We start from the raw sequence: 24,477 nt of genomic DNA on the forward strand, positions 1-24,477 counted from the left end.
TCTAGTATGTAATAAATGTAGGGAATTAAATGGTGCAACCATGTTTGCTGTTCCCTCTTTGCACTTTTGATCATAAAGGGAATTTTTCATAGTTGCATTAATTTGCAGATTGTATACATGACATTTTTAGAGAAAATCTGATAATATTTTTCCTCATTTGACTTAAATGTGTGGCAAGTAATTAATCTTTTTTTGTCTAACAGTGCATTTCTCACAGACAAAGATTCGATTGCACAGGAAAAAGACTGTATGGCTGAATTGACTGAGCAGAAAATAAGTATGATGCTCCTGGATATTTGCCACCAGCCAGGTGGTAATGAATACCTGAGACAGATTTATCACATCATCCAACTCAATGAGGTAGGGAAACAGTCCTTTTACCAAGCAATTAGGTGTGTATTAGCCTGAGACAATATCTGCTACCAGCTAAGGTTTAGTCAGATGGCACATTTAAATATAATCAGTTGCAAATCATCATTAAAGATAATAAGTGAGTAGAAAACTTTATAAAACATTGTTAATACTGGCCAAATTAAAGACACCATAAATGGAGGATCCCTGCACTTGTCAGAATTGCTTAACCTTTGTCAACTGAAAATTACAGGCTTTGGATGGTGCCAGCCAGTCATGGCTCAGACCGGTATGCAGGATGGTGAGGGGTCCAGGTGTTCTCCTTGTTTCTGCTAAATTGATAAAATGAATAGCAGTTTTGCAAATGAGCCCTAAATGCATCATTTTGTGGATCACTGCAAGGGCATTGTAAATAATATAAATAATGTTGTGAGATGGTCATCCTGTTGGTTGATGATTGGTCGAACTGTTGAGCCTTGGAGAAACTGTTTGAATCTCAGGGCACATGTTTCAATGTTTATTCTTGTTTGCTTCCTTCTAGAACTTTCTTTCAAATACATTGTATTAGTCACTGTATTATTGGGTTAGGGAAATGTCTATCATGTACTGTGTTAATCGATATCTGTTATTGGGCTGTAAATAGACGGCCCCCATATGGTTCAGCCCCTGAAGGTTCGGGGACCAATAAAAGTTAGCTCCCACGAGGTCCTGTTAGCTCCCACGAGGGGGGTGATAGCACTACTTTGGGTTAGGGGCCCATAAAACCAGTGTGGGGTTAGAGGCCCTGCTGGGGTTGGGTTAAAGGCCCTTTCCTGGGTTAGAGGCCCAAAACTTGGTTGTAATTGGCAGACTGCAGCTGCTTAACAAGAGCCAAACACGCATCCTGTCCCACATTTGGTATCCAATTCAGATTCAGATTCAGATTCAGATTCAGATGGGATCAATTGATGGGGTATTGAAATACAAGTCTGGTTTACGTTCTTAGCATTGAAGCATTTGACCTGTCATTGCTGGGAGCGCTGATTGGAAAGTTGCGTTCTGAAAATCGGCATCGACTGCCAGCCTGAAGAGGCTAGGCGCTGCCAAGCAAGTGTAAAGGAAATCCTTTTGAAGAGGTAAAACCCAGGTTGGTTAGAGGCCATGCCTGTGTGAAGATATCTGAATCCCTCCCTGGAGTGACGGACGAGGAATCTCGTAAAGGCACTGGGCTCGGTGACTAGAGTAGAGATTGGTTGGGAATACTCTAGTTCATTCGAGATTTCATTGGGCAAGTAAATTGAATTCGAGAGCCCACGTACGTGGAGTGGAACACACCAAGACTAGTTGGTCCGAGAACGAGTGTAGATTTACAGAATCAAATTTCCAAATACAGAATTTCACATTGAAGTTTTGCCCGTAAGGTAGAATTCGAATTCTGTGTAAATAGAACTTCGGAGTTTGTGCATGTTTGAGATCGATTTCAAATAGCGGCTGATCAACAGTGAATAGTAACCCTCTGATCGATTGTTGATTAGTAGCTGATAGCGAAGAGTAACTGGGAGACGGGAACCTGGTTTACTTGGTGAAAAGTACCCGGATGTGAGAGGTACCGCTAATTCTGTAGAACTTAGAGAGGAGGGATAGAGGTCCCCCTGTAGAAGTCCAGTCCTAGCAGGGGGGAGAAACATTTTGGAGGAAAAGTAGTCCATTTAAGAAGTAGCAAAGAGTACCCTAGGAGGGGGGAAATCTTTGGGGGGTAGTGTTAGCTGTGAGGAGGATGCTAGGAGACTGCAAGGTGACTTGGATAGGCTGGGTGAGTGGGCAAATGTTTGGCAGATGCAGTATAATGTGGATAAATGTGAGGTTATCCATTTTGGTGGCAAAAACAGGAAAGTAGACTATTATCTAAATGGTGGCCGACTAGGAAAAGGGGAGATGCAGCGAGACCTGGGTGTCATGGTACACCAGTCATTGAAAGTAGGCATGCAGGTGCAGCAGGCAGTGAAGAAAGCGAATGGTATGTTAGCTTTCATAGCAAAAGGATTTGAGTATAGGAGCAGGGAGGTTCTACTGCAGTTGTACAGGGTCTTGGTGAGACCACACCTGGAGTATTGCGTACAGTTTTGGTCTCCAAATCTGAGGAAGGACATTATTGCCATAGAGGGAGTGCAGAGAAGGTTCACCAGACTGATTCCTGGGATGTCAGGACTGTCTTATGAAGAAAGACTGGATAGACTTCGTTTATACTCTCTAGAATTTAGGAGATTGAGAGGGGATCTTATAGAAACTTACAAAATTCTTAAGGGGTTGGACAGTCTAGATGCAGGAAGATTGCTCCCGATGTTGGGGAATTCCAGGACAACGGGTCACAGCTTAAGGATAAGGGGGAAATCCTTTAAAACCGAGATGAGAAGAACTTTTTTCACACAGAGTGGTGAATCTCTGGAACTCTCTGCCGCAGAGGGTAGTTGAGGCCAGTTCATTGGCTATATTTAAGAGGGAGTTAGATGTGGCCCTTGTGGCTAAAGGGATCAGAGGGTATGGAGAGAAGGCAGGTACTGGATACTGAGTTGGATGATCAGCCATGATCATATTGAATGGTGGTGCAGGCTCGAAGGGCCGAATGGCCTACTCCTGCACCTAATTTCTATGTTTCTATGTTTCAGTATAAGAGGGAGAGGTTCATTGATTGATAACAGTGTGACGCGGCATTGAGATCGATAGTTTGTAAACTGTGCGCTAGCGTGTTAAATTATTATTGTAAATTGTAAAAATCCAGCATCGTCTTTTATAGCATATTTATCAGATCCGAATTGTATAAATACTTTGTGTATGTAAAAGGATTTAGAGTGTGTTAAGATTTAGAGTGTTAAGATTGCGGTCCGCTACTTGTTTTGCCTGTGTGAGTGCTTAAGGATTTTTGGGTGTTAGATAATTGAAGTAAAAGTGCGTTTGAATTGAATATTTGTATTTGTTTAAATCGGGATTGTAGTATTGTTAGAATCCGATTCATGGTGGTTCGATCAGCGTTCGTATTCTTTCGATCGCTGTGTCGAGGGAGAAGTAGTTCTATTGACCGAGTACGCCCCGAGGAGGATTTATCATCATAATAAGTGGATGTGATTCATCATCATAATAAGTGGATGCTTGTAGTTTATATTGGTGTGTGTCTAGGTTTACATGTAATTGGGGGAATCATTTCTTGTCTGATTATAGTTTTACTTGCGTGGTTCGGGTTTATTTGGCTGTGTGAACTTAAAGTGTTCTGAGTGGGAGAGATTGGTGCTTGGGAGAGATTGCTGCTAAAATTTAAATATTAAGAGCCTTAGTTTTAGAAACCGGAGATTCTTTGTTTGAAGGCTGAAAGTTGAATGAAGTGATTGTGATCGTGCTGATAAGAAAGTTTAGAGCGTGATTCAATAAGACCGATTGAGTCGAACAATTGAATAGAGCGGATAGACATTTGAATAGAGCGACTGAGTGGAATGATTGAATAACGGTTGGGAAATATTGAAGGAACAATTGTGTGAGAAGAAACATAGAAATTAAGAAATTAGGTGCAGGAGTAGGCCATTCGGCCCTTCGAGCCTGCACCACCACTCAATATGATCATGGCTGATCATCCAACTCAGTATCCCGTACCTGCCTTCTCTCCATACCCCCTGATCCCCTTAGCCACAAGGGCCACATCTAACTCCCTCTTAAATATAGCCAATGAACTGTGTGGCCTCAACTACCTCTCTGTGGCAGAGAGTTCCACAGATTCACCACTCTCTGTGTGAAAAAAGTTCTTCTCATCTCGGTTTTAAAGGATTTCCCCCTTATCCTTAAGCTGTGACCCCTTGTCCTGGACTTCCCCAACATCGGGAACAATCTTCCTGCATCTAGCCTGTCCAACCCCTTAAGAATTTTGTAAGTTTCTATAAGATCCCCTCTCAATCTCCTAAATTCTAGAGAGTATAACCAAGTCTATCCAGTCTTTCTTCATAAGACAGTCCTGACATCCCAGGAATCAGTCTGGTGAACCGTCTCTGCACTCCCTCTATGGCAATAATGTCCTTCCTCAGATTTCCTCAGAAGGTGTGAATCTGCTACACGTTAGTCATTGTGTGGGAGTGATTTCAGTGGCCTTGGAGTCTGAAAGGAAGGAGCGAGTATTGAATAGGTGTGAGTGCTTTGAATCTTATCTGCATTGAGACTATTGTGCAGGAGGTTGGGGAATGTACTGGAGAAGGATCAATCAAATGTTCCTGAAAGTCCAATAAGAATAATTTGTGAGACAATTCCGCATGAAGCAGAGGGATTAAGAAAATTAGGATAATTAAAAGTTATCGAGGATTCCTACTATTAAATAGAGTTTTGTGGCTGTCCTCTACTAAAGTCTACTAGTACCCCCCCCCCCCCCGGAATAATTTTTAGGTCAGATCGTTTGCAATTCTTAGATGATATGGAAATGCATTTCAGTGTCTCTGTACTGACACTGACAATGACAATTAAAAATCTGTTGGATCTGAATCTGAATAGTTTACTAGGTAGAGGCAATTGTAGATGATATGAAATAAAGAAGGGAACAAACTTATTGAAATTCTGAATTTCTTTACTTATTAATGGTCATTCTGCATACAAATTATGGAGCATACAAATTATGATTATAAAAAAAGAGAGAACTGGTCCTTCTCTAGACATTCCAGAACAGGGAAAGGAAGATAGTGGAAGCCAGCAGTAGGACCAGGAGCAGGAGAGAACATCAGCTTTTAAAAGAGAAATGACTGAGATGGTTCTTAAAGGGGAGGTGCCAACTAAAATCAAACTTATTACATTTAGCAAGAGTGCCGTGTTTAGCGTGGATCTCGAAGGGAGAGAAGCCCAATATATACAAGGGTGGACATACTTTTTCAGAACAGAGTCACAGCATTCCTCTCAGCCCTCTTATGTTCTTAGTTCGGAAACACCTTGCGCAGCTTGCGAACAGGATGCTCGGGTGGAGTTAGTGGTATCTTGGACTCCATCCACTCAAATCCAAAGTAGGAAAATTGGGAAAGGACTCTAGCTCCGATGATTGCTTCACCAGCAGAGAATAGTGTGGTGGATCAAGGAGCTAGAAGGAAGGTTACGCAGAAGTGAGTGCCAAAATTAATTGGGAAATCAAGTGGGAAAGTGAAAGAATCCTTCCTAAAGTATAGAGATTCCGGTAACAGAACGAGCAGCTTTTCTGAGGGTGAGACAGCAGGAGGCTATTAAGTGGCTGATCCTGACATTGATAACATCATAAGATCAGAGCAAATTCCAGATGTTATGGATATGGAGCAGATTCCCCGTAGGAAATTCCCTAGTAGGAAGCTGCTTACTCTGCCTTTATAATTAGATCCCGCAGTAGGTTCAAATTATCCCCGGGCCACAGATGTTCACATTTCGATGCAACCTGGTTCGACGGCAGCTAAATCCTTCCAGAGGCCCGTACTAAGAATCCAAAAACGGGAAGTAACTTCAAAGGAGGATAAGGTGGAGGAGGAATTTAAAGCGAGGATAGACATGCCAATCCGAGAGCCGACTTTCCCTCGGTTTGATTGGAGAGGGTATAGAGCTGTCAGACCTGATCAGTGTTATAACTGTGGGGAATCTGGACATTGGATCCGACCTTGCCTGTGAGGGAACACTGAGAAGGAAGGGGGCAAAGAAGAGGGCCACGGGGTCTAAGAAGTCAGTGGATCCCTAGAGGTTACAGGGACACTTGGGACCCTGAAGGTAGAGGAAGAGGACACTGGCCAGAAGATCAGGGAGGAGGGACATTCCGGCAGCCAAATCCATTCCGATAGCCCTGATCTGCCAGCTAATACAAAGTATGAAATGTGAGGGCATCCTCACATGGCCCAAAAAGAATAATAAATTATAAGAACAAGAAAGAACACCACCCCTTCCGAATCCCAGGAAGAGAGTCACAAAGAAGCTAATTGGGATCGAGAAATCTCACTAAAAGGAAGGACTACGAAAAAGGAAACATAGTAACCGGTGGCAACGAGAATAAGAACTGAAGAGAACTGAACTGGCACTAGGGAGAGAACAAACAAACTTATTGCGCAGGAGGTACGGGAGTAGGGAAGGAGCTATTGTACTAACTTGTTACTTTTTTTGGTTTTTTTTGTTTATTTTATTAGAAGTTAATACAGTACAAAACAGTACAGTGGAACCTAATTTTAGGTGCCAACTATGTAATACCGTAATCCATTCTATGTACAACCTCTAGTTTTATGTTATGAGAAGGAAGTAAGCAAGACAAGAAAAAGAAAACAATAGAAAGAGGAAAAAGTGGAAAAATAGATGGTAGAGAGTAGAAAAACGTGAAGTGTGTATATAAAAAATAAAAAAGAAAGAGAAAGTGGAAAGTAAAAATAGAAGAGAAGGCCCCTTAAAAGAAAATTTTTCAAATCTGTATTCGGAGATGTAGATCTATCCGCGTCATGAACTGAAATCAGCAATCTTTACGGTACTGCTGCATCACATGATTCCAAAAAGTCGATGAAAGGAGACCAACTCCTTAAGAATTGGTCATATTTATCTATTAGTCGGAGTCTCATTTCTTCAAGGCGTGCTATGTCCATCATATTCCTAATCCACATTTTAACGGTTGGTATGGTTGTATTTTTCCAAAATTTAAGTATCAATTTCTTTCCAATTATTAACCCATAATTTAAAAAAACATTTTGATCTTTATTTAAATTGGTATCTTCTCCTATTATTCCAAATATAATCCATTCCGTTTTGGGTTCTATTCTTGACTTGAAAAGCTTTGTAAATATATCAAATATATCACTCCAAAATTTATTCAACTTTGTACATCCTACAAATGAATGTGTTATATTAGCGTTTTGAAACAAACATTTATCGCATCTGGTAGAGACGTTTGGATAAAATTTATTCAACCTCGTTTTTGAATAATATAGTCTATGTAATAATTTGAATTGAATTAAATTATGTCTTGCATTAATAGAACAGTTATGTGTATTCATCAAATACTTTTCCCATCTATCCTTCGAGATCTTTATCATTAGCTGATGTTCCCAATCTTCCCTTAGTGCTTCTGTTGAGGGTGATTCTCTATTTAATATATTATTATAAAAGTATGATATTAATTTTTGTGAATCAGCCTTAATATTCATTGCTTCTTCTAAAGGATCTAAAAATATAGTTTGAAATCTATGTGTATATTTCTTCATAAAGTCACATACCTGTATATATTTAAAATATTGATTATCCTTCAATTTAAATTTAAATTTTAATTGTTGAAATGATAACAGTTTGCCCACTTCATACATATCCCCTACTTTCCTAATCCCCAGTCTATCCCATTGTTGATATGTGTTGTCGATGAGAGAAGGTTTGAATGCGGGGTTGTTCAATAGTGGGGTTAGTACTGATAAATTATTTAATTTCAAGGATACTTTTATTTGTTTCCAAATTCTTATTATATTGTGAATAATTGGGTTCTTCTTATATATTTTACTATTCAATTTTATCGGTGAGAGCAGGATCGTTCCTATATCGTGCGGATAGCACTCCTCTTTCTCCATTCTTATCCACTCCAACTGCTGAGTGGAACTATCCAGCCAGTACATTATGTTCTTAATATGCACTGCCCAGTAGTAATACATAAAGTTAGGTAATGATAAACCCCCAACTTCTTTAGATTTGCACAAATGCTTTCGTTGAATTCTATGTGTTCTGTAGTCCCATATAAAATTAGTGATAGTGGAATCTAGTTTTTTGAAAAAATATTTTGGAATATATATTGGGATCGCTTGAAACAAATATATTAATTGTGGTAAGAAAGTCATTTTTATAGCGTTAATTCTACCTATCAATGAGAGCGGAAGCGTTTTCCAAAATTTAATCGTATCATTCAGTTTATTTAATAGTGGTATAAAATTGGCACTAAATAATGATTTGTGTCTTCTCGTAATTTGAATACCCAGATACTTGAATTTTTCTGTTGCAATTTTGAAGGGGAATTTTAGTAAGTGTCTCGAATCCTGTGGTTTTAAAGACATAATTTCGCTTTTATTCCAATTTATTCTATATCCTGAAAAAGAGCCGAATTCCTCAATTAGTGTTAATAAGGTGGGTATACTCGTTTGTGTATTAGTAATATATAAAAGGATATCATCAGCATATAATGACAATTTTATTCTTTGAGTCCTTGCTGTTATATCCGTGAATATTCGGGTGATTTCTAATCCTTTCGGCCAGCGGTTCTATCATAAGGGCAAATAGCAATGGTGATAAGGCACACCCTTGCCTATTACCGCTTGATAAGTAAAATTTTGGAGATAGCGTATTGTTAGTTAATATTCTTGCCGTAGGTCTATCGTAAAGTAGTTTAATCCATCTAATAAAATTCTCTCCCGTATTAAATTTTTGGAGTACCTTGTATAAATATTGCCATTCTACTTGATCAAATGCCTTCTCTGCATCCAGCGTGACAACTGAAATATCTTCATTGTCCTCATTATGAGAGTACATTATATTGAAAAGCATTCTCAAATTGTTAAATGATTGTCTTTTGGGTATAAATCCCGTTTGATCCGTATTTATTAAATTGTTAATATAATTATTTAGCCTTCTAGCTAGAATCTTTGCTAAAATTTTCTGATCCGTATTTAGAAGTGAAATAGCTCTATCAGAACCCGGTTCATCTAAATCTTTATCTTTTTTTTGGTATAAGCGTTATTATTGTACAGATCAAGCTACATTTAATTGTCATTTGGACCCCTTGAGTATAAGAAATGCCGTGTCTGCAGCCATAATAATCAAACACATAGACCTGAAATAGACATAAAATTTTACATAAAGCCATCTGGTCGCTGTGGTCTCTGCCCATTTTCAATGAGTTTCTCTTGTTTTATTTCTTCACCCCCCCCAGCCCCCCCCCCCCCCCAGGTGGGTGCCCCTGGATCTCTAAACCGATGTCAGAAAAAGTGGGAAAGCCCCCGGCGGGCGATGACGATTGTCCCGCGGCCATTAAAGCCACGCCGGGTGGTGCGAGGTCGCACACCGGGTCTTGCTGTTAGAGCCCCCGGCGTGCGCTCGCAGAGTCCCGCTTAGGCAATTAAGCCGCGCGGGGCAGTGATGTTAATCCAGGAGCTCTTCAACCCCGCAACTCGTTGCGGGGTAAGTCGCCGTTGCGAGAGCCCTGAAAAGCGGTCTCCCTCCAGCGAGCCGCGGGCTCCCGGTGCCGCCGTCCACAGACCTGCCGTTGGAGCCACCGACTCTCCGGTCGGGCCGCAGCAGCAGCAGCAGCAGCGCTCCTCCACCGCTCCACCCGCTCCGGACTCGGCCAGTTACACCCCCCGCGACGGCGACGGTGATAGCTAGCAATTTGGCTAAAATTTTTCTTCCTGTTTTTAGCTCCTGAAAATAGCCCCCAACGCCACGGAAACCCGTTCATCTAAATCTTTATCTTTTTTTTTGGTATAAGCGTTTTGTTGCTTCTGCTAGGGTTTCTGGTAGTTTATTTTCAGTATAAGCCTGCATGTATAAATTGAATAATCTTGGTACAATTGACTCCTGAAATCTTTTATAAAATTCATTACTAAAACCGTCTGGTCCTGGGGTCTTCCCATTTTTCAGTGAGTTTATTATTTGTTTTATTTCTTCACTAGTAGTCCGTGCTCCTAATTGCTCTTGTTCTAAACTATCCAATTTTGGGAGCTTGCAATTATCTAAAAAAATTGTAATTTTTACTTACATCTGTCTTTATTTTAGATGTATATAAATTATGATAAAATTGGGCAAACCTCTTATTAATATCCTTAGGCAATGTTAGAAACTCACCCCCTTATTATCCGATTTAATTTTAATTTTAGTTTCCTTTTTTTTTTTTTTTCTCGTTGCTTCAGTTGCCTCGCAAGTAGCTTTTGTTTTTATGTGGCTTATCCCCAAATTCGAAGTGTGCTTGTTTTGTAATTTGGAATAATCTTATTACTCTAGCCGCTAGTATTCTATTGACTTTATATTTCAATAAAATTATCTTATTATGTTTATTTATGGCTGGGTCAGTTGCATTGTCCAGTTCTAGTAATTTTATTTTCTGTTCTATCCGCTGAAGTTCTCTTTTATTTTCCTTATTTTGAAAACTTTGGTAAGAGATTATGACACCGCGAATATACGCCTTAAAGGTTTCCCATAATAGCGGTGCAGAAATACCCGGCGTGTCATTTATTTCGAAAAAAAGTTTTGTTTGTTCTTTTATATACTCATAACCCTGCGGGTTATTTAATATGTGTGCATTGAACCTCCAAAAAGGTTTTATACTCGGCATTCCCTCAATTTTAAGTATAAAAGTCAATGGTGAGTGATCAGAAATAATACTATTATGATATGATGGTTTATTCGTATACGGGATCAATTTTGTGTCCAATAAGAAATAGTCAATTCGCGAATAAGTTTTGTGAACTGATGAATAAAATGAGTATTCCCTACCACTTGGATTTGCTATTCTCCAAACATCAGCTATGTTATTATTTTTTATATAAGTATTTAAAAATTCACAGGTCTTAGTTTTAACAAGACGCTTCCCTAGCTTTATTGATTTATCTAAGTATGGGTCTATAACACAGTTGAAATCTCCCCCCATTATTATATTTTGAAAATTATGCTCTGCGATTAAATCTATTATTTTCCTAAAAAATTGTGGGTTATCAAAATTAGGCGCGTAAATATTTATCATAGTTAATGGTGTATTGTAAATTTCTCCCGTGACTATAACATATCTTCCCTCTTTATCAGATATGGATTTCTTTAATTTAAAAGGTATGCCCTTCCGAATTATAATGGCCGTGCCTCTTGCTTTAGAGGTGAATGAGGAGTAATAGGTTTGACCTATCCAATTTGCCCTTAATCTGATCTGAGTTTGTTGTTTCAAATGTGTCTCTTGTAGGAAAGCAATATCCATATTTAATGATTTTAATTGTGCCAGAATTTTACCCCTTTTAATTGGCTCATTCGCACCTCTGATGTTCCAACTACAGAAGGTGAGACCTCCGATATTTATTCGACTATTATCTTGCATTGGCTATTATTACCAGACTGTATGATTCATGTGATGCAGCCAAGTACCTCAGAATCCCGAATCCAGAGTTGTCCTTCATAATTTCTACAGTAGTTCTACATCTCCTGACACTATTAAACATAATTAAGGGAAAGAGAAAAACATAAAATAAAGTGTACATAAAAATTATTGAGTCATACAACACATAATTGTGAATAAACAAAAAAAGTGAATGTAATTTATCAAAAAAGCGATAAATTACAAAAAAGCCACCTAAGGTAGCTAGATTTGTTTTTAAATTGACCTCCGTCGATGAGATTATGCACTGGGCCTTATCCCCCTATTAGAATTTGACCCAACGTTAGTCGGTTCCCTCTAATTGTTACCAAAATTATCATATCAGGTCATCGCTGAACAGTTTAAAATAGAATAAAATAAAAGGGAAGGTAGAAGATTTGGATTAAAATAAAAGTAATTATGGGTTAAAATACCTCGTCAAAAATTACACTTTTCATTTACCTGTATGTTAGTTAATTCATTATTAGTATTTAGTATTTAAAATATATGTCTAACCTCCCCCACCCTTCCTGCTATATAGTTAATTGTGTTAGTATAGGACATTACGCCTTTAACGTTGGTTGAGTTTATTGCACGTAATTGGATAATAGGTCATATAGTGTGGAACAGATGCCTCATATCATGTCCATTTCAAAAGGAGACGGTCTCATAGTTCTCCGTGCTGAAGGGTTTGGTGACGAGCTTGCGACCTTGAGCTTTCATATGTGCTTTCAGTTCAGAAGTTTAAATCGGCCTGTGTTATTAAACAGCACATTCTTGCTAGATAAGCCTGTCTGGTAACCGTCTGAAGCGTTCTAGTGTCTTGGAACAGAAAAAACAAAGTTCCACAGATAAAATGACTATTATTCTGTTCCTCCTTGAATTTTGTTTAAAATCTCCTGGGCGTATTTGCAAGCAGAGTCCGGGTCCGTGAATGAGCGTTGCTTGCCCTTAAACGTAATTAGCATTTTTGCTGGATAGATCACGCCATAACGAACTTCAGAATGTCCATATAAAATACTGCTTGCCCTTTTAAACTCGCGTCTTTTTGCCAGAATTTCCCGAGGATAATCCCTGTAGAATCTTACGATATTATCAGCGAATGTAAGATTTTCTCCATAGGTTATCTTCTTTAATAGAGTTTCCACAGTTGAAATATCTAGAAACTTTACAATAATTTGCCTTGGTGTAGCATTATCATGTTTTTGGAAGCGACCCACTCGATGAGCCAGATCTATCTTTGGTTTTTCAGGAAGTTTGAAAACATCTTTAAGTAGATTAGTAATAAAATCACGCATTTGAAGGCCGTGTTCAGCACCCTCTTTAACTCCTACTATTCTCAGATTTTGCCTCCTTGACCTGGCCTCTAAATCTTGACATTTCTCATTCAGTTTATTTGGTAACTCCCAATTTGTATCGTGTTGTTTTTTCAGACCTGTTATTTCTTGGCTCATCTGTACCATCTCACCCTCCATTTCTCCCATCAAATTTTCCGTGTCTGTTAATTGCTTCAGCAGAGTGTCATGTTTGTTGTTATAATCTTTCCGCATACTTTCCATTTCCTTCACTGTCCTGGACTCCAAATCTTTAAACTGCTGGTTCAGGGCTACATAAAGCTCTTTTACTTCGCCGCAGCTATTATCAATTTTCTTAGAAAGATTGTCCTCCATAGTGGAGAAGTTATTCTGAATTGTAGAATTCATTTTGGCAAATTGCTTCTGAAGATCTTTAGTAATGTCTTTAAGAATATTAGCTCTTACCGTTTCTTCCTGGCTTTTCATTTCTTTCTCCTTTGTATCACTTCTCGCAGCCATATCGCTTGTAGGTTGTTGAGGTTCCAGCTCCTCTTCCAAACTTTCAAACGTGGGTTCAGGGGTGGTTTCAAGCTCATCCAGAGCTTTTTGGAGCTGGAAACTGATTGTAGTTTTCTTGGGTCCTCTCTGACCTCTTCTCTTTCTCATCCAGTTTTTACGATAAGATTGTTTTAAATCCCAAATCCACCAGTACCATTTGATGGAGTCAGTACCCTTGACGTTCAGCAAACCTGATAAGAATTTTTAACTCGATCCTGGCATGGGAGTCGACTTTAAACACGATTTGTCTGGAGGAGAGCTCAGTGCAGCTGCCTTCACTGCTTCATAGCAGCCACCGGAAGCGGCGATGACCATTTCTAAGAAGCCATAATTTAATCAACAAGTTCTTGACATTACATATCATTTCTATTATCATCTATTCCACTATCAACATCTGGGGTCAGTATTTACCAGAAACTTAATTGCTCCAGCCATATAAATAATGCTGCCCTAGATTTGAGTTTTGGTGTCCTGTGATGAGTGAGTTCAGTTCTAGCAGTATTCTCGAAGCTTGATAACATTAAGAACAAAGTATCTGTATAGACTGGCACTCCGTACACTTCAATGTCAATAGTGAGTGCAAGGCAAAGATTTTGGGAAAAGTTCGGAGCTAAGTTACTTCTTAAAATTTATTTTCCTGTTCAATATTCTTAATTATTAGTATTTTAACTAATTTCAATTTAATTTTTGTGTCATTTATTTACCCGTTATTATATTGTTATGATTGCCGGGGAATGTCAGCGACATTTACAAATTAATTAATATCTCGCCCAGCTTTTAGAGCTGCCAGGGCTCCTAACTCCAGCTTTGCTGACTTTCAAAAGTTATCAAGAGATTTGTGTTGGGGCCTTCTTACTGTTATTGGATGCCATGTAATTATTGGGGCCCACAGTATTGGAAGGCTGACAGCTATCGGGATAGGCTTCCATGCCCAGCTCTGATAAGTACAGATGTGGGGCAACTGCAGGCTCTCATTCCATGCAAGAGAATCTGGGCAATTGCAGAAATTATTAAATTTAAGAACAATAAATATATATTAAAACATTCTATAAGCAAATTGGATCGGGCAAACATATTACTCTTCATATATCTCTAAGTCTAGAGGCATGGCAATTATTATTCGTAAAGGTATACCATTTAAATCAAAGAATATTATAACAGATAAAGAGGGGAGGTATGTCATAGTCACGGGAGAGATCCATTCTACCCCACTTACTATGGTAAATATTTATGCTCCTAACTTTGATAATCCTCAATTCTTTAATAAAATTCTGGATATAATTTCAGAGTTTAATTATCAAAATGTGATAATTGGGGGAGATTTCAATTGCATTTTAGATCCATATCTGGATAAATCTGCACAACAAAAGAGGATTAATATAAAGTCTAAAGCTAGCGAATTCCTAAAATCATACATAAAAAACACAAATATAACAGACGTATGGAGGATTGCTAATTCAGTTGGAAGGGAAAACTCTTTTTACTCATGGTACATAAAACTTATTCACGTATCGACTATTTTCTAGTGGATACGAAATTTACTCTGTATACAATTAATCCTAAATATCATAATAGTATCATTTCTGATCACTCCCCGTTAACTTTTTTTTTTAAACTAGAAGGAATGTCTAATACAAAATCGTTTTGGAGGTTTAACCCCCAAATTTTAAACAACCCACAGGGCTGTACATATTTAAAACAACAGATGGAATTTTTTTTGAGACCAATGACACTCCAGGTATTACACCTTCTTTAATATGGGAAGCTTTTAAGACATTTATCAGAGGGGTTATAATCTCATATCAAGCATTTCAAAATAAAAAGAATAATACTGAACAATTGCAGCTACAAGAACAAATTAGACAATTAGATATAATTAGATATAATTTATTGCCACACAACCAGGGTCGGTGGAAATTTGGGTTGGCAGCAGCAGTACAATAATAAAGAACACACAACCACAATAAAACTGTAACACAAACATCCACCACAGCATCATCACTGTGGTGGAAGGTACAAAATTTGGCCAGTCCTCCTCCATTTCCCCCCGTGGACAGGACCATAGTCCAGAGTCAGTCCAGGATCGGCTCTTTCTCACCGGAGACCGCGGCTTTAAGATGGTGTAGGCCGATCGGTCGAGATTTAAAGACTCCGCCGCAGCCAGAAGCACCGTAGACTGCAGGGCCGTTGGTCGAAGCTCCCCTCCAGGGGTGATGGTGAGTCCATGCCGGCCCCGCGGTAGAAGTTGGCCTTGTATTAGATCTAGATAATGCTAAAGACCCAACCATAGACAAACATAATAAGATTGAATTGAATTGATTGTATTGAAATTTAAATTAAACAAAATTTTATCTGAAAGAGTAATAAGACTATTTCAAATTACAAAACATAAAAATTTTGATTCGGCGATAAACCACATAAACTTCTGGCACGTCAACTGAAAAAATGGGAAAAGGAAAATACGATTACCAAAATTAAATCAGATAAAGGCGAATTGCTAACATTACCTAAAGACATTAATTATATTTTAATTATATAATATATTTAATATATTAATTATATTAATGACTTTAGGTAAAATTATTATATGATAAGCCGACTGCTAGAATACTGACCAATAATATACTATCTTCGAAATTTCAACTATCCAAGGGCAATAGGCAGGGATGTGCATTATCGCCCCTGCTATTTGCTCTTGTGATAGAGCCTCTAGCAGAAAGTATAAGAATGCATCTGAATATCCATGGTTATAATACCAAACACTCAACCAATAAAATTTCATTATATGCAGATGACGTATTATTATACATTACAAAATCGCAAATCAGCATACCAAATATATTAAATTTAATAGAGGAATTTGGTTCCTTTTCAGGATATAGAATAAATTGGAATAAAAGCGAAATTATGACGATAAAGCCTCAAGAGCCGACACACCTTATAAAATTCCCCTTTAGAGTCACAACAGAAAAAATTAAATACTTGGTTATCCAAATTACCAGAAAATATAAATCTGTATTTAATGCAAACTACATGCCCTTCCTAACCAAATTAAACGCGTTGATTAAATTTTGGAAAACACTTCCGATGTCTTTAATAGGCAGAATAAATGCTATAAAAATTTGTATTTATTTCAATCAATACCAATATACCTACCTAAAAAATTCTTGAAAAAACTTGACTAATATTATAAATTTCATATGGGACTATAAATCACATAGAATCCAAAGAAAACACCTGTGTAAACTTAAAGAATTCGGTGGACTGACACTCCCTAATTATTTGTACTATTATTGGGCAGTGAACATCAAAAATGTAACTCACTGGTTGAACAAGTCTGCCCAACATGTAGACTGGATAATAATAGAGAAAGAGGATTGTTCGCCTTTCAATATAGGAGCGATCCCTTTCTCACCGATAAAACTGAATAATCTATATTATAAATCTGTGTTCTTGACCGCTTTTGGCCGTCTGTGCTGCGATTTCCGAGAGAACGCTGCCGCCTACGGCCATCATTTTTGGCCACCTTGCTCAGAGCCCCCCTCCGCTGCAGGTGTGCCGAGGATTTTTCCCGTCGATGAAAAATGACAGAGATATTAATGTTTTTTACAAAATTCCCCATTCTCTCTGCTGCCCCTGCTGGAGGGAGGGGGAGGGACTATAAAACCAGGAAGTGGTGTGCCTCAATCAGTCTCTCATCAAGATAGAGGTCACTCTGACACTGAACAAATGCATACACAGCTGTGAGTACCCTTAATGTGGTTTGAAAATGAAAAGATGGTTAGTTTGAAATAAAAAAGCAATGCCTGCAAATGGTTGGGGGGGGTTTGTTGAGGTAAAAAGGCACTCTCTCTCTCTCTCCCCTCCTCTCTCTCCCCACATCTCTCTCTCCCACTCTCTCTTCTCTCTCTCTCTCTCCCCCCCCCCCCCCCCCTCTCCCCCCTCTCTCTCCCCCTCTCTCTCCCCCTCTCTCTCTCCCCCTCTCTCTCCCCCCTCTCTCTCCCCCCCTCTCTCTCCCCCCTCTCTCTCCCCCTCCCTCTCTCTCCCCTCTCTCTCTCTCCCCTCTCTCTCTCCCCTCTCTCTCTCCCCCTCTCTCTCTCTCCCCCCTCTCTCTCTCCCCCCTCTCTCTCTCCCCCCCTCCCCCCCCCTCTCTCCCCCTCCCTCTCCCCCCCTCTCTCTCCCCCCTCTCACTCTCCCTCCCTCTCTCTCCCCTCCCCCTCTCCCCCCCCCCTCTCTCCCCCTTTCCTCCTCCACCCCTCCTCCCCCCCTCTCTCTCTCTCCCTCCCCCTCTCCACCCCCCTCTCTCCTCCTCCCTCTCCTCTCCCCCTCTACTCTCTCTCTCTCCCCGTCTACTCCTCCTCCCCCTCTCCTCTCCCCCCTCTCCTCTCCTCTCCCCCTCTACTCTCCTATCCCCCCTCTCCTCTCCCCCCCCCCTCTCTCCCCCTCTCTCCTTCCCCCCTCCTCCCTCCCCCCCTCTCCTCCCCCCTCTCCTCCCCCTCCTCCTCCTCTCTCTCCCCCCTCCCCCTCTCTCCCCCCCCCTCCTCCCCCCCCTCCCTCCCCCCCTCTCTTCCCCTCCCCCTCTCTCTCCCCCATCTCCTCTCCCCCATCTCCTCTCTCTCCCCCCTCTCTCCTCCCCCCCTCTCCTCCCCCCTCCTCCCTCACTCTCACCCTCTCTCTCTCCTCCCCTCCTCCCCCACCTTTCCCCCCCTCACCCCCCTTCCTCTTCTCCTCCTCTCCACCCCCCCCTCTCCCTCTTGCCCCCTCTCTCTGTGTTTCTGTCTCTGTCTCTCGTCTCTGCCCCTCTCTCTCTCTGCCCTCACTCTCTCTCCCCCCCCCCCCCCCCCTAGATGTGACAGCAAGTTGGGGGCTATGCGTCAGTAGATAGGGTGGTTATGGGGTAAAAGGAGCAAATTATTAATATAATATCAGGGGGGGTAATTAGCGTGAGTGCGAAGGGGGGGGGGGGGTGGGATAATTAGTGTGTGTGATGCTGCATGCCGCCTCCCCCCCCCACAACCGCACGTTGGGGGAACAGACCCAACGGGTCTGCAATTGGTCTAGTACAATATATAAGAAGAATCCAATTATTCATAGTACAATACGAATCTGGAAACAAATGGTTAACTCTCAAATTAAGAACCCTATCGCTTCTCTCTCGAATAGTTAATAATCCATCATTTAAACCATCTACTATTGATAAAACGTTTACCCATTGGGAAAGAATAGGAATTAAAATGCTTGGAGATATGTATGAAATGGGAAACCTTTTATCATTTCAACAATTACCATTAAAATACAACCTGAAAAGTAATCAATATTTCAAATATCTTCAAATCCGAGATTACTTGAAAAAACACACACAAGAATATCAAACCTTAACCCAAGATCTATTAGATGAAGGAATGAACAGAAAGGCGGAATCAATTAATTTAATATCATATTTGTATAATATCATTTTAAATATAGAAATACCATTGACAGAGGCAATTAGAATGGACTGGGAACAAGAATTATCTATAAAAATTCGGAAAGTCAGATGGGAAAAATACTTCCTATATGCTCGATTAATGTAACTTAATTCAATTTAAAATTTTACATAGATTATATTACTCAAAAACTAAACTGAATAAAATGTTTCCTAATGTTTCCCCCATCTGTGATAAATGTTTATCTCAAAATGCTACTATAGTACACTCTTTTGTCTCTTACATAAAACTTCATAAATTTTGGAATGAAATTTTTGGAATTTTCACAAAATTATTTACTGATTATTTTCGGATCAATGGAAGACGGATGTAAACTGACTTCGTTTCAAAAATGTTTTCTTAATTATGGCTTAATAACGGCAAAAAAAACAATGCTTAAATTCTGGAAAAATGACCCACACCAACGCTCAAAATTTGGATCTCAAATATGTCGGAAATGTTACATCTTGAAGATATGAGTATCGTCCTATCAGGCAAATCAGACCAATTAAAGATTTGGTCTCCCTTTATCGACTTATTACAAGCATATGGTGCAACGCAAAATTAGAAATTATCTGTTTCAGAACTGGGTGAGAGGTGGGTAAAGATACGAAGTAGGTATATCCCTTTCAATTCTCTTCATTTTTTATTGTACACTACTTCTAATAAAAATATTTAAAAAAAAAAAAACATTCTATAAGAGCATAAATAATTCATATGTTATTTTTTGCTTTCATTACTATGATATATTGCCACGTGGTCTTTTAAGAAAGGTGAAAATTTGAGAGTTTTGAAAGATGTTCTGAATATAAAAGCTTAAAGTCTGTTATTTTTCTCGTGAAGACTGAGGAGTTTGATTCTTGAATTGTTAGCATAATGATCCCAAAATGCAATATACTTAGTGAAATCTTTTTTTGAAACATTCAATTTTAGCAGATTGGGTTGAAAATAATCTACCAATTCAAATAAACATGTTAATTCCACTTCAAAGTTCAAAGTTAATATTTTCTGTTTTCTTCTCCAGGATTGGTTGAAAGAACAAATTTATTCTCAGGATATTTCACATGGATTTGGGACGTCACAGAATCCCAAGCAATTTATTTTGAATGGGTTTCATCAACCTTTGATGTTTAACCCTATGCATGTTTTCAACCATATTGGCTCTACTAACTTTAACCAGGTAAATACAAATACAAGACCTGTTGGAAGGAAATATACGCAAGGTTTATTGATTTGTTGTTAATTATTTATCAATGACTTTCTTTATAGAAAAAAAACATGATTTTCTTGTCAAATATCACGAATTTAATTGCATTTTATGAAGGATGACCAGGGCAAGGCCATAAACATTGTCTACATCGACTTCAGCAAGGCGTTTGATAAGATTCCACAAGGCAGGCTGCTTTGGAAAGTTAGGTTGAATGGGATTCCAGGAGAGTTAGCTGCCTGATATGGAATTGGCTTCATGGAAGGACGCAGAGAGTGCTTGTGTGCAATTTGTTTGTTGGAAGTTTGTTTTTTCGACTGGAGACTCATGGTGACTCATGGTATACCTCAGGGATCCATGCTGAGCCCATTGCAGTTTGTGGTTTATATCAATGATTTTGATGAGAATGTAGAAAGCATGACACGATGGTGACGGTGGTATCTAGGCAGTGCAAATAATTATCATAAATGACATGATGAGCTGAGCAAGTGGGCTGAGGAATAGCAAATGAAATTTAATGAAGATAAATGTGAGGTGTTACATTTTGGGAAGTCAAACCAAGTCACGACTTTTACGGTGAACTATAGGGCCATGTAAAGTGTTATAGAGCAGAGAGATTCAGAAGTACAGGTTCTGAGTTTCCTGGAAGTAGCATCACAGGTGATAGGATGGTAAAGAAGGCTTTTGCTACATCAAAGTCAAAGTCAATTTTATTCGTCACATGCACCCGAAGGTGTAGTGACATGAATTTGCCAGCAGCGATGCACTTAGAAAGAACACACAATGCACAATAAGATTTAACACAAACATCTACCACAGCATTCTTCACTAGGGTGGAAGGCAACAAAGTTCAGTCAGTCCTCCTCCTTTGTTCATCCGTGGTCGGGGCCATGAACCCTCCGTAGTCGACGCTATGGACGGCCCGATGTACAGGTCCTCTGGACGGGATGATCAAAACTACAACTTCGGGACGGACGTACATTCCGCAGCTTGGAGGTGCTGAATCGGCTGCTTCCTACCGGAGACCGCGGCTTCACGATGTTATAGGCCGCAGGCTGGCGGTCGGAGCTCTTCTCCGGAGATCCCCGGCAAGGGATCTCAGACTCCGCAATGGAAAGTCCACGCCGTGCCCATGGCTAGAAGCTCCGCAGGCCAGCATCGGTGCACTCATCTCTGGCGACCTCCGGCAAGGGTTCGCCCGTTCCGCGATGGAAAAGTCCATGCTGCGTCTGCCGCTGATGCTCCGGGCCCGACTCCAGGAAAGGCCACTCCAATCCCTGCTGTTAGACTGCGAGGGAGGCGACATGGAAAAAAAAGCCTCTCCGCAGAGGAGGCGACCGAAAGCGTTTTCTCCTCTTCCCCCCCCCCCCACACAAGACATACCGAGAGACACCTAAACTTACATTAAGACACACCAAAAAAGTCGAAATAACTAACATGCTGCTGGCAGGGCAGCCGACTCGCAGCGCCCCCACCGACCAACATTGGCTTTCATCAGTCAGGGTATGGAATATTAAATTGGAATGTTCTGTTGCAGATGCACAAGAAATCGATGAAGCCACTTTTACGGTATTATGTTCAGTTTTGGTCATCCTTGTATAGGAAGGATGTCATTAAACTAGAAAGAATGCAGAAAAGATTTACAAAGATGTTGCCAGGACTGGAGAGCCTGTGTATAAGGAGATATTGGGCAGACAATGACTTTATTTGTTGGAGAGCAGGAGCCTGACATGTGATCTTAGAGAGATGTATCAAATCATGAGGGGAATATATAGAGGGAATGCCCAGAGTCTTTTACTCAGGGTAGAGCAAGCAAGAACCAGAAGACCTTGACTTAAGGTGAAAGATTTAATAGGATCCCGAAGGACAACTTTTGCACAGCACAGTGGTACAGTGGTAGAGTTGCTGCCGCACAGCAGCAGGGTATAGGTTCTATCCTGACCTTGGGTGCTGTATGTGTGGAGTTTGCACGTTTCCCCGTAACTGTGTGGGTTTCCTCCAGGGTGCCCCGGTTTCCTCCCACATCTCAAAGACTGGCAGGTGTGTAAGTTAATTGGTGTCTGCAAATTGTCCCCAGTGTGTAAGGAGTGGATGTAAAAGTTGGATAACATTTCACAGGAGAGGTTGAGTTAGGTATAGGTAGAATCCCCATCCATCCTAAACATGCTTGAGGTAAAGGATTTTTCACACCAGAAAGATCCTCAGTGTTGGTTACTTATGACCTTGACACTGGATGAACCTAAAACATGGGTCAGCTAACGAGGAAAGTAATATGCACTGGGGTTTCACACCAATGATTATTTGAAAATCTTTGTCAATGGATATAATCAACATCAGCACTGTGGGAATCTCTGAGAAGCCTATATTTGTCTTCAAAAGCTTGATCACCAAACAGGTATTGGCAAACCATTTCCTGTTTTTCCTCTCTTTCTCCATCGGCCAGCAAATGACCAAAATTGGTGAGCTCACACCTGCTTCACTAATGAGACAGGGCCAAATATTTCCAGGGACCGATACATTTTAGCATTCTGATCTGATTGCAAATCTTGTTAAGAAGGCCATTGGGGTAAATTTGTTTATCCAACGCTCATATGGGAGATTTCATGCTTAAATCCATGATTAAATGGCTACAACATTTTTGCATAAATTGTTTAATGTCCATTCCCTTTGAATGTGTCTTCCATCCAGACATAAATATCAGTTAATTGCACATAAATATTGGTGTTCTTGAGTTCACCTTTAACAGTCTGTTTTGTTTCAATAATTTTAAAATATATCAACAAACATTCTTGTATAACTTTAATGGTCTATTAAAAATATTTCATTCAGGATCTGCCCATAAAAAAAAGTGGCACTGTTGCATGAAAAAACAGGAACAATGCAAATTGGTTTGGCTGTTTAACTAATGGTCACAGCACCAAATAAATTCATAAATTAATTATCATCTTATGAAATAAAAGCTTCTTCTGCGCACATGATTGATATCTCCTGTCTCAGCTTTTGTTCAGGACAACCCTACTTCTTATTCAGTCTATCACAGCTGGGGCTGTAATTTACTGATCATATTAACTCTGATTAATAACTAACAATCCTTTATTTTCATTTATCAACAGTCAACTATAACTGAATGGAATTGGGATTGGTCAAAAGTACTGCGTAGTACTCTGGGACTGAGTCAGTTGACCTTCAGGACGTTGCTAGCTAACAGGTAAGAGCTTCTTTTTGGAGCTGGCTGTCATGTTAAGTGATTGTTATTTTATTCCACATCCTCATTTGGCATTTTTCCAAGAATTAAATGTTTGTGTGATTTTTGCAGCAACACTATGTCATAAATATGATCATCAAAACATAATACAGCAACATAAAGTTCGCTGAGTTATGCATTTGTGCTCTCTTTTTTTCCTGAGGATATCAATTCCTGTTTTATTTAGGTAATTGTTGGAATGCTTACAATTTAACATTTTTCTTGGTTACATGTCCAACGTTTTATTTTTTCTCCATGTTCCTTATTTCATACCAAAGTAAACATAATTCATACCAAAGTAAACATATTGGGTGCTGACATGGATAGAAAATTGGTTGGCAGACAGGAAACAAACAGTATGGATTAACGGGACCCTTTCAGAATGGCAGGCAGGGGTACTGCAAGGCTCGGTGCTGGGCCGGCAGCTATTTACAATATACATTAATGATTTAGACGAAGGGATGAAAAGTAACATTAGCAAATTTGCAGATGACACAAAGCTGGGTGGCAGTGTGAACTGTGAAGAGGATGCTATATGGATGCAGGGTGACTTGGACAGGTTGGTTGAGTGGGCAGATGCACGGCAGATGCAGTTTAATGTGGGTAAGTGTGAGGTTATCAACTTTGGTGGCAAAAACAGGAAGGCAGATTATTATTTAAATGGAGTCAAGTTGGGAAAAGGGGAAGTACAATGAGATCTGGGGGGTTCTTGTTCATAAATCAATGAAAGTAAGCATGCAGGTACAGCAGGGAGTGAAGAAAGCAAATGGCATGTTGGCCTTCATAACAAGAGTAGTTGAGTATAGGAGCAAAGAGGTCCTTCTGTAGTTTTACAGTGCCTTCATGAGACCACACCTGGGGTATTGTGTGCAGTTTTGGTCTCCCAATTTGAGGAAAGAACATTCTTGCTATTGAGAGAGTGCAGCGTAGGTTCACCAGGTTAATTGCCGGTATGGACTGTCATATGTTGATAGAATGGAGCAGCAGGGCTTGTAAACTCTGGAATTTAGCAGGATGAGAGGGTATCTTATTGAAACATATAAAATTATTAAGGGTTTGGACACACTAGAGGCAGGAAACCTGTTCCCATTGGTGGGGGACTCCAGAACCATGGGCCACAGTTTAAGAATAAGGGGTAAGGCATTTAGAACGGAGATGAGGAAAAACCTTTTCACACAGAGAGTTATGAGTGTCGAATTCTCCGCCTCAGAGGGCGGTGGAGGCCGGTTCTCTGGATACTTTAAAGAGAGCGCTAGATAGGGCTCTTAAAGATAGCG

General features: G+C 39.9%; 1 protein-coding gene across 3 annotated transcripts in view; it reads left to right on the plus strand.

Moving 5' to 3' along the window:
* Positions 1 to 24,477, plus strand: part of kiaa0825 (KIAA0825 ortholog) — a 311,756-nt gene that overhangs the window by 122,787 nt on the left and 164,492 nt on the right. For all 3 annotated transcript variants that reach the window (XM_055633331.1, XM_055633332.1, XM_055633333.1), the window contains 3 exons: positions 204 to 360; positions 19,774 to 19,929; positions 23,070 to 23,164. In XM_055633331.1, the coding sequence (XP_055489306.1) occupies positions 204 to 360; positions 19,774 to 19,929; positions 23,070 to 23,164 (408 nt within the window). The remainder of the gene's footprint in view (positions 1 to 203; positions 361 to 19,773; positions 19,930 to 23,069; positions 23,165 to 24,477) is intronic.

The sequence above is a fragment of the Leucoraja erinacea genome, chromosome 3, assembly GCF_028641065.1.
Source record: "Leucoraja erinacea ecotype New England chromosome 3, Leri_hhj_1, whole genome shotgun sequence".
Classification (NCBI taxonomy): Eukaryota; Metazoa; Chordata; class Chondrichthyes; order Rajiformes; family Rajidae; genus Leucoraja; species Leucoraja erinaceus.